The 14,082-nt window shown below is 33.9% G+C and overlaps 1 protein-coding gene across 10 annotated transcripts in view; it reads right to left on the bottom strand.

The window, feature by feature from the left end:
* MYO9A (myosin IXA) overlaps window positions 1–14,082 on the bottom strand; it is a 263,829-nt gene that overhangs the window by 126,451 nt on the left and 123,296 nt on the right. For 9 of the 10 annotated variants that reach the window (XM_077881727.1, XM_077881730.1, XM_077881728.1 and 6 more), the window contains one exon: window positions 4,790–4,909. The exons of the other annotated variant lie outside the window; for it this stretch is intronic. In XM_077881727.1, the coding sequence (XP_077737853.1) occupies window positions 4,790–4,909 (120 nt within the window). The remainder of the gene's footprint in view (window positions 1–4,789; window positions 4,910–14,082) is intronic. 10 annotated transcript variants of the gene reach the window in all.

Below are 14,082 nucleotides of genomic sequence, written 5' to 3' on the forward strand. Positions count from 1 at the left end.
AAAAAGCTATCAATTTTCTTCTAAACACTACTTTAGTTGCATTATTCAAATTATGGTATTTCCATTCTCATTCAGATCAAAATAGTTTTAAGTTGCCCTTATGAATTCTTTAACTCATAAGTTATTTATAGATGTGGCTTATTTTCAAAATATTTGAGTATTTCTCGAGGGGTGCCTGGCTGGCTCAGTCAGAAGAGCAAGCGACTCAATCTCATGGTTTTGAGTTCAAGCCCATGTTGGATGTAGAGATTACTTTAAAAAAAAATATTGGAGGACTTCTCAGGTATCTTTCTGTCACTAATTTCTATTTTAATTCCATTTGGGCAGACTTAAATTCCATTTGGAATCTCAGTGGAATTCCATTAATTGCACTTGGTCAGGTTAAATTTTCAATCACTTGTGGGACCATACTGAGGCCTGAGGTTAGGAACATTAAGGCAGGCATTGTCAGCATGGTGAGAGTAAGTTATATCGAGCCCACAGCACTTCTCTGACAATTGCTGATCTTTCATCTTCTTCATAAACATGGCCTGAGGATAGACTGAATGTCAAAAGCATGGGTTCAAATTCAAGTGAGATTCTTCTCTTCTACCCTTTCCCTCTCTTCCTCCTACCATCTTATTCCTTCTCCTTACCAGGGCAGGTAAGGATCTTTGCAAAAGTGGGGCTGCAGTTCATGCTTCCAAGAACTCCAATTTCTCCCCACTCCTCTAATTTCCTCCCTGCCAAGTAACAGAGAACAGTCACTAGAGAGAGAAGGTGGGAGCAAAAGAAAAACCACACTAATTTTGTCTTAATTGTGAAGGTCACACACTGTCACTTCTGTCCATTCCATTTGTTAGAAGTGAGTCATTAAGTCCAGCACATGTCTTTTGAAGGGAAGACTATCAAAGAATTTGTGGACATATTTTAAGCCACCAGAACAATGCCTTAATTTTTACTTTAAATAGTCATGTATCTTTTTAAAAGAAATTAAAAGGAAATATGTATAGTCATTTATTTTTATACATGGTTATTATTTCTGTTTATTTCTTCCAATAATTCATGGATCAGCAAACTAAAAGAGTCCTTGGGCCAAATCAAACCCGCTGTCTGTTTTTGTATGGCCTGCATGCTGGGAATGGCTTTTACATTTTTAAATGGTTGAGGAAAAAAAAAAAATGGAAGAATATCTTTGTGACATGCAAAAATCATATGAAATTCAAATTTCAGTGTCCATAATAAAATTTTATTGGAATACAGTCATGCTCATTTATTTATGTATTGTCTATGGCTCCTTTCACAGTGCAGCTAAGATATTTCAACAGAGACCATAAGATTCCCAAAGCCTAAAACATTTACTATCTGACCCTTTGCAGAAAAGTGTACCAACACTTACTTAGTATTAATCCAAGTTACCATCTGATGCCATTTCCCTTTAGCCTAAATAACTTCCATTATTAGGGTGCCCAGATGATTCAGTCGATTAAGTATCTGACTTTTGATTTCAGCTCAGGTCATGATGTCAGGGTCATGAGATTGAGCCCCATGTCAGGCTTAGTGCTGAGCATGGAGCTCCCCTCACTGACTGCACACTTTCTCTAAAAAATTTAATAAAAAAAAAGTTGAGTTTTCTGATTAAAAATAAGAAATTCAATAATCATTTTTCATAGAATATGTATTATGATGACAAATTCCCTCAGATCGCTTTTATCTGAAAACATCTTTATTTTAGGTTCATTTTTTTTTAGGATTTTATTTATTTATTCATGAGAGACACAGAAAGAGAGAAAGAGAGAGAGAGAGAGAAAGAGAGAGGCAGAGACACAGGCAGAGGGAGAAGCAGGCTCCATGCAGGGTGCCCGATGTAGGACTCGGTCCCCGGACTCCAGGATCAGGCCCCGGGCCAAAGGCAGGTGCTAAACCGCTGAGTCACCCAAGGATACCTTAGGCTCATTTTTTAAGAATATTTTTGCTAACTGATAAACACTGTGGATAATACATTGTAGCAACACTAAATTCTGTTATGTTTTCTGAAAACTGTTGATTTTTCTCCTAACAGATGGTTAACTTGTCGGACCCAAACTAAAAATATAGAAATTTTGCCTGAAAGTTGGATTTTGTTTAGGGGTTAGGAGAGGCCAGCAGTGTTTTGGTTTATTTTAAGAGAGGGCAAGATTTTATTTATTTTATTTTATTTTATTTATTTTATTTTATTTTATTTTTTTATTTTATTTTATTTTATTTTTTGAGGGCAAGATTTTAATTATGCTTTTTGGGTATCTTTCTGTCTACCCTGCTTTAATAAAATAGATGTTAATCATATCATTATTCCCCTTATTTAATATGCCATATTTTCTCTTGCTTGCTTTCAAGATTTTCTCTTTATTTTTGGTATTTAGCAGTTTGCCTACAATGTTCCTAATAATGGCTTTCTTTTTTATTTATTCTACTTGGAAGTCACTAATCTTCTTGGATCTCTAAGTCACTAATCTTCTTGTTTTTTTGTTTGTTTTTTTTGTTTTGTTTTGTTTTTTAACCAAACAGGAAATGTTTTTGACCACGATTTCTTCAAATATTTCTTTGCCTCTTTCTCTCTCCTCTCTACCTGTGGGATTCCAACTAAGGCAGGAGCTATGCAGAGATACAAAAAGCCTTCTGTCAAAAAAGTAGCAAACTTGCAAATTTCACCCACTGCAGTTTTTATCTTTCAAAGGTTGTCTCCCATTTGGTTTGCATGGCTTTGCTGACCAGCTTCCCTGCGTACTCACATCTGTCAGCCAGGTATGGCTGGCACAATTCATACTCTAACTTTGGGTTTTAGCTCTTGGGCAGCTTACTCAGTTCCAGGACTTTCCTCCTAAAGTCCAAGTTGTTTCCCAATCCTCAACTTTATTCTCTGATACCTCAAGCCAGTATGGTGGTGATTTTTCTATCCCTGGGGTAATCGGAGTTGAGAAGCACCTTGTTCAGAAAGCCACAGATTCACAATTCTTATCCACTACTTTACTTACTTCAAAGAATAAACTCTCCTCTGATTTCTGCTTCTTTTTTGGTCTTAGTGTTTAGTCTTTTTCCAGTGCTTTCGAATCATTTTGGTTTTTTAAAATTTCCTCCAAGTTTTATCATTGTTATCTGTGGAAAGGTTCATTCACCTTGCCAATTATCCATTACCTAAAGTAGTAGTCCCCTGGTTTTTAAAAAAAGTCTCCCAGACTTGAATTTGTAATTTTATACATTATAAAATGTTAATTATTGGTAGCACTATAATAGAAAATGGAATAAACTACCTAAAATAATGGAAAAGTTCCAAATTCTATAGATTTGCATATAAACACAGATAAATGTATAATTTCCTCATGCAGCCTATGTTGTACTTGGGTGCCTTACTATTCTTTACAAAACTGGAATGCCAAAAAAAAAAAAAAATTTGAATGCCTTCAGGCCTGGTGTTGTCAGACTGAAGGTCACGAAAATCAACGAAACAAATAAATGACTTGCCAACTATTTAGAAGTTGAAAATAATTAATTTGAACTCCCAAAAAAGATTTGTAGGTGGTTTTAAATAATGTCTCATGGATTAAAAGATTTAGAAAAGGCAGATAAGTAATTGAAATGAAGACTCTGTATACCTTTTAGAAAGAACAACAATAATTAATGTTAACACTTCAGGATGATCTTTTTAAAATGAAATACTTACCTTTGTTCTTTCTAAAATGAGAGAACATTTTAATTGTATTTTTCAAAACGCATCACACATTTTCTTATACCAAAACAGCAAAAATAAGAACTGAAGAAAGAATCCACAACATTTGCTTTCAGAAATTCTATTTAACATTCTTTCACTTATAATTGGATACTAAAATTTCATGGAATTTTAATCACAAAACTGTGAAATTAACAAAGTAAATGTATGGTGATTTGTAAAAAAGCTCAAAATATAAGTAATTTAGGTCCATTATATGCAAATGCTGAGTTGGGCTTTGAGTATTCTGAAAGATCTATTTTCACTATAGCAGTAGCCAAATAACTATAATCCCACAACAGGCAAAAGAACCATTTTCATTCAGAATGAGTATAACAAATAGAAAAGAGGAAATGGAAACCAAGGGCATCTTTTCACACTAATTTTATTTAAAAAAAAAAAAAGAATATCCACCATGATTCTCATTCTTCCTTAAGCCAAAACATTAATGTGGTGGCTTTGCTCCAAATCAGACAGTAAAGTCTGATAGAACTGCAATCAAACTAAGTGGATTAAGCAATGTTACACAAAAGCAACACTGCTGATGTTGAAATTCAAGCATAAGCAAGCATAAAAATCAGCCAAAATTAGAAAGGGGCAGAGGAAACTTTTGGCAGTATTGGATATGGTAATTAGCTAGATTGTGTTAATGATTTCACAAATGAATATATATGTCAAAACTTACTCTATGCTTTTACAAGCAATTTTACCTCAATTAGATTTCAATAAAGCTTTTAAAAAAAAATAGGAAAAAAATCGTAACTCATTTTTAACCATCACTCAGCTACTTTAAAGACAAAACTGGAAACTAATTCAGAACCTAAAACCAAGTATAATTAACAACCTAAGGATCACAGGCAAATACTCATCCAAGTTCAAAGAAGAGGTATATCAACTGTTTCAAAAAAATATATAGTTTCAATGGAAATATCCTAAGACTGATCATAGGATTATGTCTCACATTGCCTATGCAATTTATGTCCCACCCTGGTGCAGAATGCTCCTGGTTTCCATTTCCAAACAGATATGTGATGACACACAGTTTATCAGGATTTGCAGCCTTACTGTACTTCTCTTCCTTGCACCTCTGCAGAATCTCTAAGCTCCTCTGGTGGACTGGGTGTTGGAGAAAGCTAAAACTATCCATACTTTTCAAAATTGCACATGGCGCTGTATCATCATGTCCTTAGGAAGCAAATGAAAAACAAAAAATGGAGAAAAGAAAAAGATATTATATAAGCCCAAACCAATAGATAATCAAGGACAATGCTGCCAACTATCTTAAGAATATGTAAAAATGTATCAAGTAATATGGGTTAAATGTGAATAACTTTTTAAAATTGACTTGAGGAAATTACACAAAAATAAAAGGAAAACATAGAGGACTTTTTTAGGTATTCAAAGTACCTCATTCAGCACTGAAAGTGTGAGTTAATATTAAAAATTTCTGATTTAAAATACAAGGGAAATTTCAAAACAATTTGTACGGTTATTCTTTTGTAACAGACCCATTTTTATCAGGTCTGAAATATAATTTGCATATAGTTGGCAACAATGCAAGGAACAATGATGGAACACCAAAGAGAAATATACCCAAATCAATTTACCAAAAGTTAAATAATTCTTTCACAAATCTTGCAATTTACCACACTTGTAGGAATTCCAACAAGTGTGTCAATGTTTAAAGGGCAAGAAGAAAAGCACCACAGAACAGGAAAACCCAGCAGCACTTTGGTATTTATAAATCTGGAAAGAAAGTTGGAAAATGTACCTCACCACCACTTAGTCAAGTGAGAAAGAATCAACTATGGTGGGAAAGGGAAGAGAGCATGTTTAAGTAAGAATCAAGGCCCCAGATAAGTGCTACTGAAACAGTGAGTCACTCTAGCAATAAAGAGGATTGGGGGTTGGTCAGTACCATTAATATTAGCAACACATGGATGTAAAAGAGAATAGGCATCTCCAGGATTGGGGATAGGTGGATATTAAGTATCATTTACTCAAAGAATATCTCTGCAATTAGGACATTTAATTCAAATTTGTGTAGGTTTGCCTTAAAAAAAAGGGGGGGCGGGGGGAGTTTAACAACAGGCAGAGATAAAGGAAGCAACAATGAATAAAGTTTCATTAGTGCATTTTACTGTGTAATTAGAAATGAGATACTACCTATGAATAGTTCTCAATGCAGAATTATTTAAAAAGTTAAATAGAGGCAGACAGTTCAGTGAGGTTTGCAAAGCATGGTTTAGTCTAACTATAATTCCTTAAACTAGATGACTGGATCCAGAGATTAAGCACATACATTTTAGCTAAGAAAATGGAATCTTATGATATATCAGATAATAATGTAAATAGTAGGTTTTTAAAATAAAATAGATTTGAAAATTATTTTCATATCCAATATTTTTAAAGTAGTCTAATAAACACGATCTCATTCATCCAATGTGGAGAGCTCACAGCTACAAATTTTCAATGTTTCAAAAGGATACAAATATTATCAAGTTACCCATCATTTCTTAGTCAAATATCTCAGTAAAAATATTCTGTGCTGGGACATCTGTGTGGCTGGCTCAGTGGTTGAGCATCTGTCTTTGGCTCAGGTTGTGATCCCAGAGTCCTGGGATAGAGTCCTCCATCAGGCTCCCTGCAGGCTGCCTGTTTCTCCCTCTGCCTATGTCTCTGCCTCTGTGTGTGTGTGTGTGTGTCTCTCATGAATAAATGAATGAAATTTAAAAAAAATTCTGTGCCCATTATCAGTAATCCCGATGGGCTGCTTGATGAAAGAATGCATAGACTCAGATTAGCCTATACTTGGTTAGTTGGTGGTGCTGGTAGAAGGGGACCATTGGAGGAAAAAAAAAGACACTGTTAAGTTCTATTTATACTCTATCCAAATTGTAATTTTAAAGAGTTATCACCTTTTAGGCTATCTTGATAATCTGCCAATCAGAAATAATTTTAAGGAGATTATAGTATTAAAATGTTTTATGTAAAAGTTCAGGATATTAAATATACTAAATTAGTAAGCAGTTTGAAGAAATCACTTGACATTACTACAGCCACTGCACTCTTTTATTTAACAAATTGTAGTAATGCCATTTGGATATGTGTAATTTTGTATTTGTATTTATTTTATCTATCATCATCATACCTACCTTATTTTTTTTTTTAACTTCTGTTCTTTCATTCTGCTTTCTATGCCTTCTTTTAACTCATTATTTTAGACTATAATATTATTTCCAAACCTTAAACTGCTCTTCCTCTCGTTTGCTCTAACAACTCCCTCTTAAGGTGGTTAGGTTTCCTAGGATGGTTTATAAGCACATTTTCAGTGAGAGTTATTGTGTAAGGAGTCTCATAAACTCTTAAAAGACATAATAGTGTTGGTTTATGCTAGTTCCTAGTCTAGTTTTGTTACATTCTTAGCCTGAGATTATGCACCAAAAAGATAGCATAAATTCATACCCCATAGCTATGCATGATAAAGATTAACAGGGCACGCTGATTTTTTTTTTAAAGGTAACTTAAGAAAAATCTATCTGAGGTCTAATACAGATTGCTAAGGTCCTTCCTGTTTCTCTGCTCAAGGCCAATGGCAGAAATTCTCAATTATCTTTTCAGTGACAGAAAAGTCCAAGCTCTTTAAAGATACGTCACCACATAACAGAATTCAATCCTAGTTGCTCATTCAAACCTTAAGGCATGTCTCTGATCCTAAAGCAGTTTCTGTAATGCCAACTCCCAGCCCTTAATGGCCATTAAGGATATATCTCACACATGGTAACATCCACCAATTTCACATGTGATGAGCTTAAACAAGTATTTACATCCATGTAATCTTCAATCAAGACGTAAAACATTTCCATTATCTCAGTAAGTTATTTCATCTCCTTCATAGCCTTTGCAGAAGCAATCAAGTTATGGTTTCTATCACTATATATTATTTTGTCTGCTCTTAAACTACATGAATCATATACTATGCATCCTTTCATATCTGGCTTTTTTTGCTCAATATTTTTATAACTCATTATGATACCCATTATGAAAATCAGTAGTTTTGTTCTTTTTTACTGCAGAATAATGTTACACAGTAGGAATGTATCACAACTTGGTTACCCTTTCTTCCTGGTGGATTTTTGGGTGTTTCCAACAGGGGGCTATTAAGAATAAAGACACTATGGAGCATTCTTTTTTGGGTTTGTGTATAACTGTTCCATTGAAATATAAACAACAACAACAAAAAAGAAATATAAACCACATATATACAATTCACCTATTTAAAGCGTACAATTCAATTTTCAGTATAATTCCCAAAGACTGCTGAACCATCACCACAATCAATTTTAGAATACCTTCAACATACCAAAAAGAAAACCCATCCTTTTTAACTATCCTTTCCCTCATTATCTCCCAGCTTGCCTACTCCAGCCCAAGGCAAACAGTAATCTCTATTCTCCCTCTACAGATTTGCCTATTCTAGACATTTCACATAAATGCAATCAGACATTTGTGATTTGTAATACATGCAATATGTGGTTTTTTGTGTCTGACTTCTTTCAGTTAACAAAATGCTTTCAAGTTTCATTCATGTTATACAATGTACTAATACTTCATTCCTTTATATGGCAAAATTTACTCCACAGTATGAGTATAACCACATTTTGTTTATACATCCAACAGCTGATGGACATTTAGGTTGTTTCCAGCTTTTGGCTTTCAGGAATAATGTTGCTAGGAATACTGTGTACAAGTTTTGGTTTGAACACCCATTTTCAATTTTGAGGGGCATCTACCTAAGAGTGGAATTGCAGGGTAATATGTAACTATGATGGAGTTTAACAAAGAGGTTGCAGTATTTTACATGTCCACCAACAGCATACAAGGTTTCCAATTTCTCCACAGCTTTATCAATATCTGTTATTACTTATCTTTTCTTACTGTAGCCATCCTAGTAAAAGTGATGTGGTATTCACAATGGTTTCCATGTGCATTTCCCTGATGACAAATGGTGTTGAGTGTCTTTTCATGTGTTTGACTATGCATATCTTTTTTGAAGAAATATCTTTTCAGAACCTTTGCTTGTTTTTGGACTGGGCTATTAGTTTTATTAAGTTATGTGAGTCTGTATATATTCTACATACCAGTTCTTGATCATAATTTACAAACATTTTCTCTTATTCTGTAAGTTGTCATTTCACTTAATATGTCCTTTGGGGACAGCATTCATCCACTTCTGCTTTGGTTGCTTATGCTTTAGGTGTCATATTAAAGAATCTATTGGTATAATATATATAATGTAATAACATTTCTGGATTCCTTTATATGGGTTTTAGAATTAGCTTGTCAATTTCTGTATAAAAGTACCTGAGGTTTTTCACAAAGACTATGTTGAACCTGTATATCAAGTATTAACATCTTAAGGCTTCTAATGCATGGACACAGGATATCTTCCCATTCATTTAGGTATTTTTCAAGTTTCTTTCAACAGTGTTTTACAGTTTTCAGTGAGCAAGTCTTGTACTTATTTTGTTAAATTCATTAATAAATATTTTATATTTGCGGTGCTCCTGGAGCACTAACTTAATTTTGTTTTTAGGTTCTTTGCTAGTATGTAAAAACACAACTCATTCTGCATACCCATCTTGTGTCCTGCAACCTTAATGACCTCATTTATTACTTCTAATAGATTTTTGTCTGGATCCTTAGGATATCCTATACATAATATGTCGTCGGCAAAGAAAATGGTTTCTTCTTTTCCAATATAAATAGATGTCTTTTCTTTTTCTTGACTAATTGCTCTTACCAGAACTTCCAAGGAATGTTAAAAAGGCAAAAGCAGATATCCTTTTCTTATTTCTGATCTTGGGGGAAAGCATTCAGTCATTCACCACCAAGTATGACACAAGCTTTTGGTTTTTCACAGATACTCTTATTAAGATGAGGAAGTCCCCTTCTATTCCATTTGTTCATTGTTTTTATAATTTAAAAAATGAGAAAGTGTTAGCTTTAAATACTTCATTTATGAGGTGATGATGTGATTTTTGTATTACACTGATTTGTCTTTTTTTAAGTTAAAATAATCTTCATTCCTGGGTGAATTCTACTAGATTGTGGTACATAATTCTTTTTACATATTGCTGGATTTGGCTTACTAGAATTTTGCCACAGGTTTTTGTTGGGGGATCATGGTTTACTATTTTCATTTTTGTGAAGTCTTGTCTGGTATTCCAGGTAATACAGACCTCGCAGGATGAGAGTATTCCTTTATCTTCCATTCTTTGGAAAAGTTTATGAAGTTTTGGTGTTAATTCTTCTTGAAGTTTTTGTTAGGATTCATCTGTGAATTCACTGTTCCCTGGCTTTGCTTTGTAGAAGCTTTTTGTTGTTGTTGTTGTTGTTGTTGTTACTAATTCAGTCTCTCTTGTTATAGGAGCTGGAGTTGGTTGCTTGTACCTTTCTAGGAATTTGTCCATTTCAACTAGCTTCTGATTTGCTGCCATATGAGTAGTGTAATCCTTTACAAAAATTAGTAATTTGAGCCTTCTCCTTTTCTTGATCTACCTCAAGGCTTCTCAATTTATCTTTTCAAAGAACCTACCTTTGGTTTTATTTGTTTTCTTTACTGATTTCTATTCTCTATTTCAGATCCACTCTTTACTATATTCTTCTTATTCCTTGCTTTGGGTTTATTTCGCTCTTTTTCTAAAATCTTAAGGTAGAGCATTAGGTTATTGATTTGAGATCTTCCTCCTTTTTACTAGAGCTATTTTGAAGCTATAAATTTCCCTCTAAGCATTGTTTCAGCTGCATCCTATTAAGTTTTAGTGTATATTTTTTTCCATTCATCTCAACCTGTTTTCTAATTTCCATTGTGATTGCTTCCTTGACCCACTGGTAATTAAGAAATGTGTTGTTGAGTTTCCATATATGTCTAATTCATGGTATTTTTGTTCCTCTATTCTTTCATTACTTTCTTCTTCTATATTAAACATTTTCTAGTATATTCTTACTTTTTTTGTCATTTATTTTACCATATTATTTTTTAGTTATTTTCTTAACAAACACCAAAGGAATTATACTTAGCATCTTATAACAATTGAGTCTGAATTTAAAATCACTTAATTCCAACAGCACATAAAAATGTTTCTATTATATAGCTCCATTCTCTTCCTCCACCTTTATGTTGCTGCTGTCATACAAATTACACCCTTAAAACGTCACGCCCATCAACAGAGTTTTACAATTACTGCTTTGTATGGTTGTCTTTTAAATCAGATTGGAGAAAAAAGTTACAAAATATAAAAAATATATTCATACAATACTTTATATTTAATATTATAGTTGCCTTCAATGACACTTTATTATTTCATGTGCTTTTCAAGTACTGTCTAGTTTCCTTTCATTTCAACCAGAAAAACTCACTGTGGTAATTCTTACAGGGCTGATCAGATAGTAATAGTTGCTCACGGTTTGTTTATCCATGAATGTCTTAATTATACCATCACTTTGAAGGGAAGTTTTGTTGAATAAAGAATTCTTTTATTTATTTAAGTTCAATTAATATAGTGTAGTATTAGTTTCAGAGGTAGTAAGTGATTCATCAGTTTTATATAATACCCAGTGCTCATTACATCATGTGCCCTCTTTAATGTTCATCACCCAGTTAACCCTCCCAAGCCCCTCCCATCCAGCAACCCTGTTTGTTTACTATGATTAAGCATTTCTTATGGTTTGTCTACCTCTCTGATTTCATCTTATTTTTCTCTCCTTTCCCCTATGATCCTCTGTTTTAATTCTACGTATGAGTAAGATCATATAATAACTGTCTTTCTCTGATGGACTTATTTTGCTTAGCATAACATCCTCTAGCTCCATCCACGTTGTTGCAAAGGGCAAGATTTCATTTTTGATGGCTGTGTAGTATTCCATTGTGTATATATAACAAATCTTATCTATCTATTGAAGGACATCTGGGCTTTTTCCATAGTTTGGCTATTGTGGACACTGCTGCTATAAACACTGGAGTGCAGATGCACCTTTGGATCACTACATTTGTATCTGTGGGGTAAATACCTTGTAGTGCAATTGATGGGTTGTAGAGTAGCTCTATTTTCAACTTTTTGAGGAACCTCCATACTGTGTTCCAGAGTGGCTGCACCAGCATACATTCCCACCAACAGTGTAACAGGATTCCCCTTTTTCTGCATCCTTGTCAACAAGTCAGTTTGCTGACTTGTTATTTTTAGCCATTCTGACTGGTATAAAAAGGTATCTCAGTGGTTTTGATTTGTGAATACAGAATTCTGATTGACTCTCCTTTATCTTTCTGCACTTTAAATATGTCAAGTATTGCCCTCTAGCCTCAATGGTTCCTGATGAATCAACTGTCAATCTTGTTGAGATTACTTTATACATGAATTACTTCTCTCCTCCTGCTGTCAACATTTTCTATCTCAGGATAATTTAATTATGATGCATCTAAGTTTGGATCCCGTGTAGTTTGCTGAACTTCTTAGATATATAGATTTGTCTTCTCCTCAAATGTCCAGAGTTTTTGGCCATTATTTCTTCAAATATTCTTACTACCCTTTTTTCTGTCTTCTGGACTGCCAAAAATTGGGGTGCTTTATGGTGTCCCACAGGTCTAAAAGCCCTGTTCATTCTTTCTTTTTTAAGATCTTATTTATTTGACAGAGAAAGAGAAAGTACAAGTAGGCAGAGTGGTAGGCATAGGGAGAGGGAGAAGTAGGCTCCCCATTGAGCAGAGACCCCAACGTGGGGCTCAATCCTAGGACCCTGGGATCATGCCCTGAATCAAAGGCAGACACTTAACTGACTGAGCCACCCAGGATCCCCTCTGCTCATTCTTACTCATTCTTTTTTCTCTCTGTTCCTTAAAATGGATAATTTCAACTGATCTGTCTTCAAGTTCATGGATCCTGGCCTCTGCCTCTTCAAGTCTGTTGCTGATTTCTTCTAGTGAATTTCTCATATATATACATATATATACATAAATTAATATTCTGTATTTGGTGATACATTGTTCTCATATTTTCCTTTAGTTCTTTAGATATGGTTGCCTTTGAACATATTTAAAATAACTTAAAAGATTATGTCTAATAAGTTAAAGGTCTGGCTTTCCTCAGCAATAGTTTCTATTGATTCCTTTTTTTTTTCACATATATGGGCCTTACCTTTTTCTTTTTTGCATGTCTCATAATTCTGTGTAGACAAACAGGTATTTAAATATTGTAACGGACAGCAACTCTGGAAATCAGATTCTTTCTTGTCCCCAGGATTTGCTGTTTGATGTTATTGTTGCTATTGTTTAGGACTTTCCTGAACTAATTCTGTAAAGTTTGCTAGCTGACCAGACAAATCATTACTATTTCTTATTTTACCTCCCAGCAGGGCCACTATGTAGCTCACTCAGACTGCCAATTATACAACTCCACTAAGAACATTTTAAAGTTTTCTGATCACCATAATATACATTATGTAATTGTAACAAATTTATTCTTGAAAAGAATAGTTAAATTGAATTTGTTTTTATTTAAAAGCCTTAAATGGGGATGCCTCGGTGGCTCAGCGGTTGAGCGTCTGCCTTTGGCTCAGGGTATGATCCTGGGATCCGGGATCAAGTTCCACATTGGGCTCCCTGCATGGAGTCTGCTTCTCCCTCTGTAGACTCTCTGTGTGTGTGTGTGTGTGTGTGTGTGTGTGTGTGTGTCTCTCATGAATAAATAAAATCTTTAAAAAAAAATAATAAACTTACATGGCACTGAGTCCCTTAATTTGGAAGGCTATAAAAAAAGTCAGAAACTAGGTTTGCTTGGTATAAATTGTGCTTGTGTGGCTTGACGAAGAAAAGGAATGTCAAGGAATTCCACAAGAAAATCCAAGATTTTTTAAATTTACTACCAGGGTATTTATTAGCAATTTAGCCAGCAAATTTAAACTTTTTTTATAAATTTAAATTTAAAAAATAAATTTAACATTGAGTGGTATATCTTGGCAAATTGAATTTAAACAAAAAATTCTTTAAAATTTTGAAGTATTTTATAAAGACACTCAAAGGAAGTGAAAATATATTGTATGTCTGCAGTCTACATCTTCTTTCTTCATTAAAGTATTATCTCTGACTTTCTATTCTCATTCAAAATGTGAACTTGACTACCTTCTGCCTTCCATATATTCTACTTCTACTTAAATAATCTCTAATTCCTATTTCATTTTCATGCCTGCATACTATTTATGGTCATTTTAAACATTCTGAATCTACTATTTATCCATTTTCACAATTATTGTTAGGTTTTATTTTGCAATGCTACAATTTTCTTATTTTATGGCATCCTTAT

Source organism: Canis aureus, chromosome 32, assembly GCF_053574225.1.
Source record: "Canis aureus isolate CA01 chromosome 32, VMU_Caureus_v.1.0, whole genome shotgun sequence".
Taxonomy (NCBI): Eukaryota; Metazoa; Chordata; class Mammalia; order Carnivora; family Canidae; genus Canis; species Canis aureus.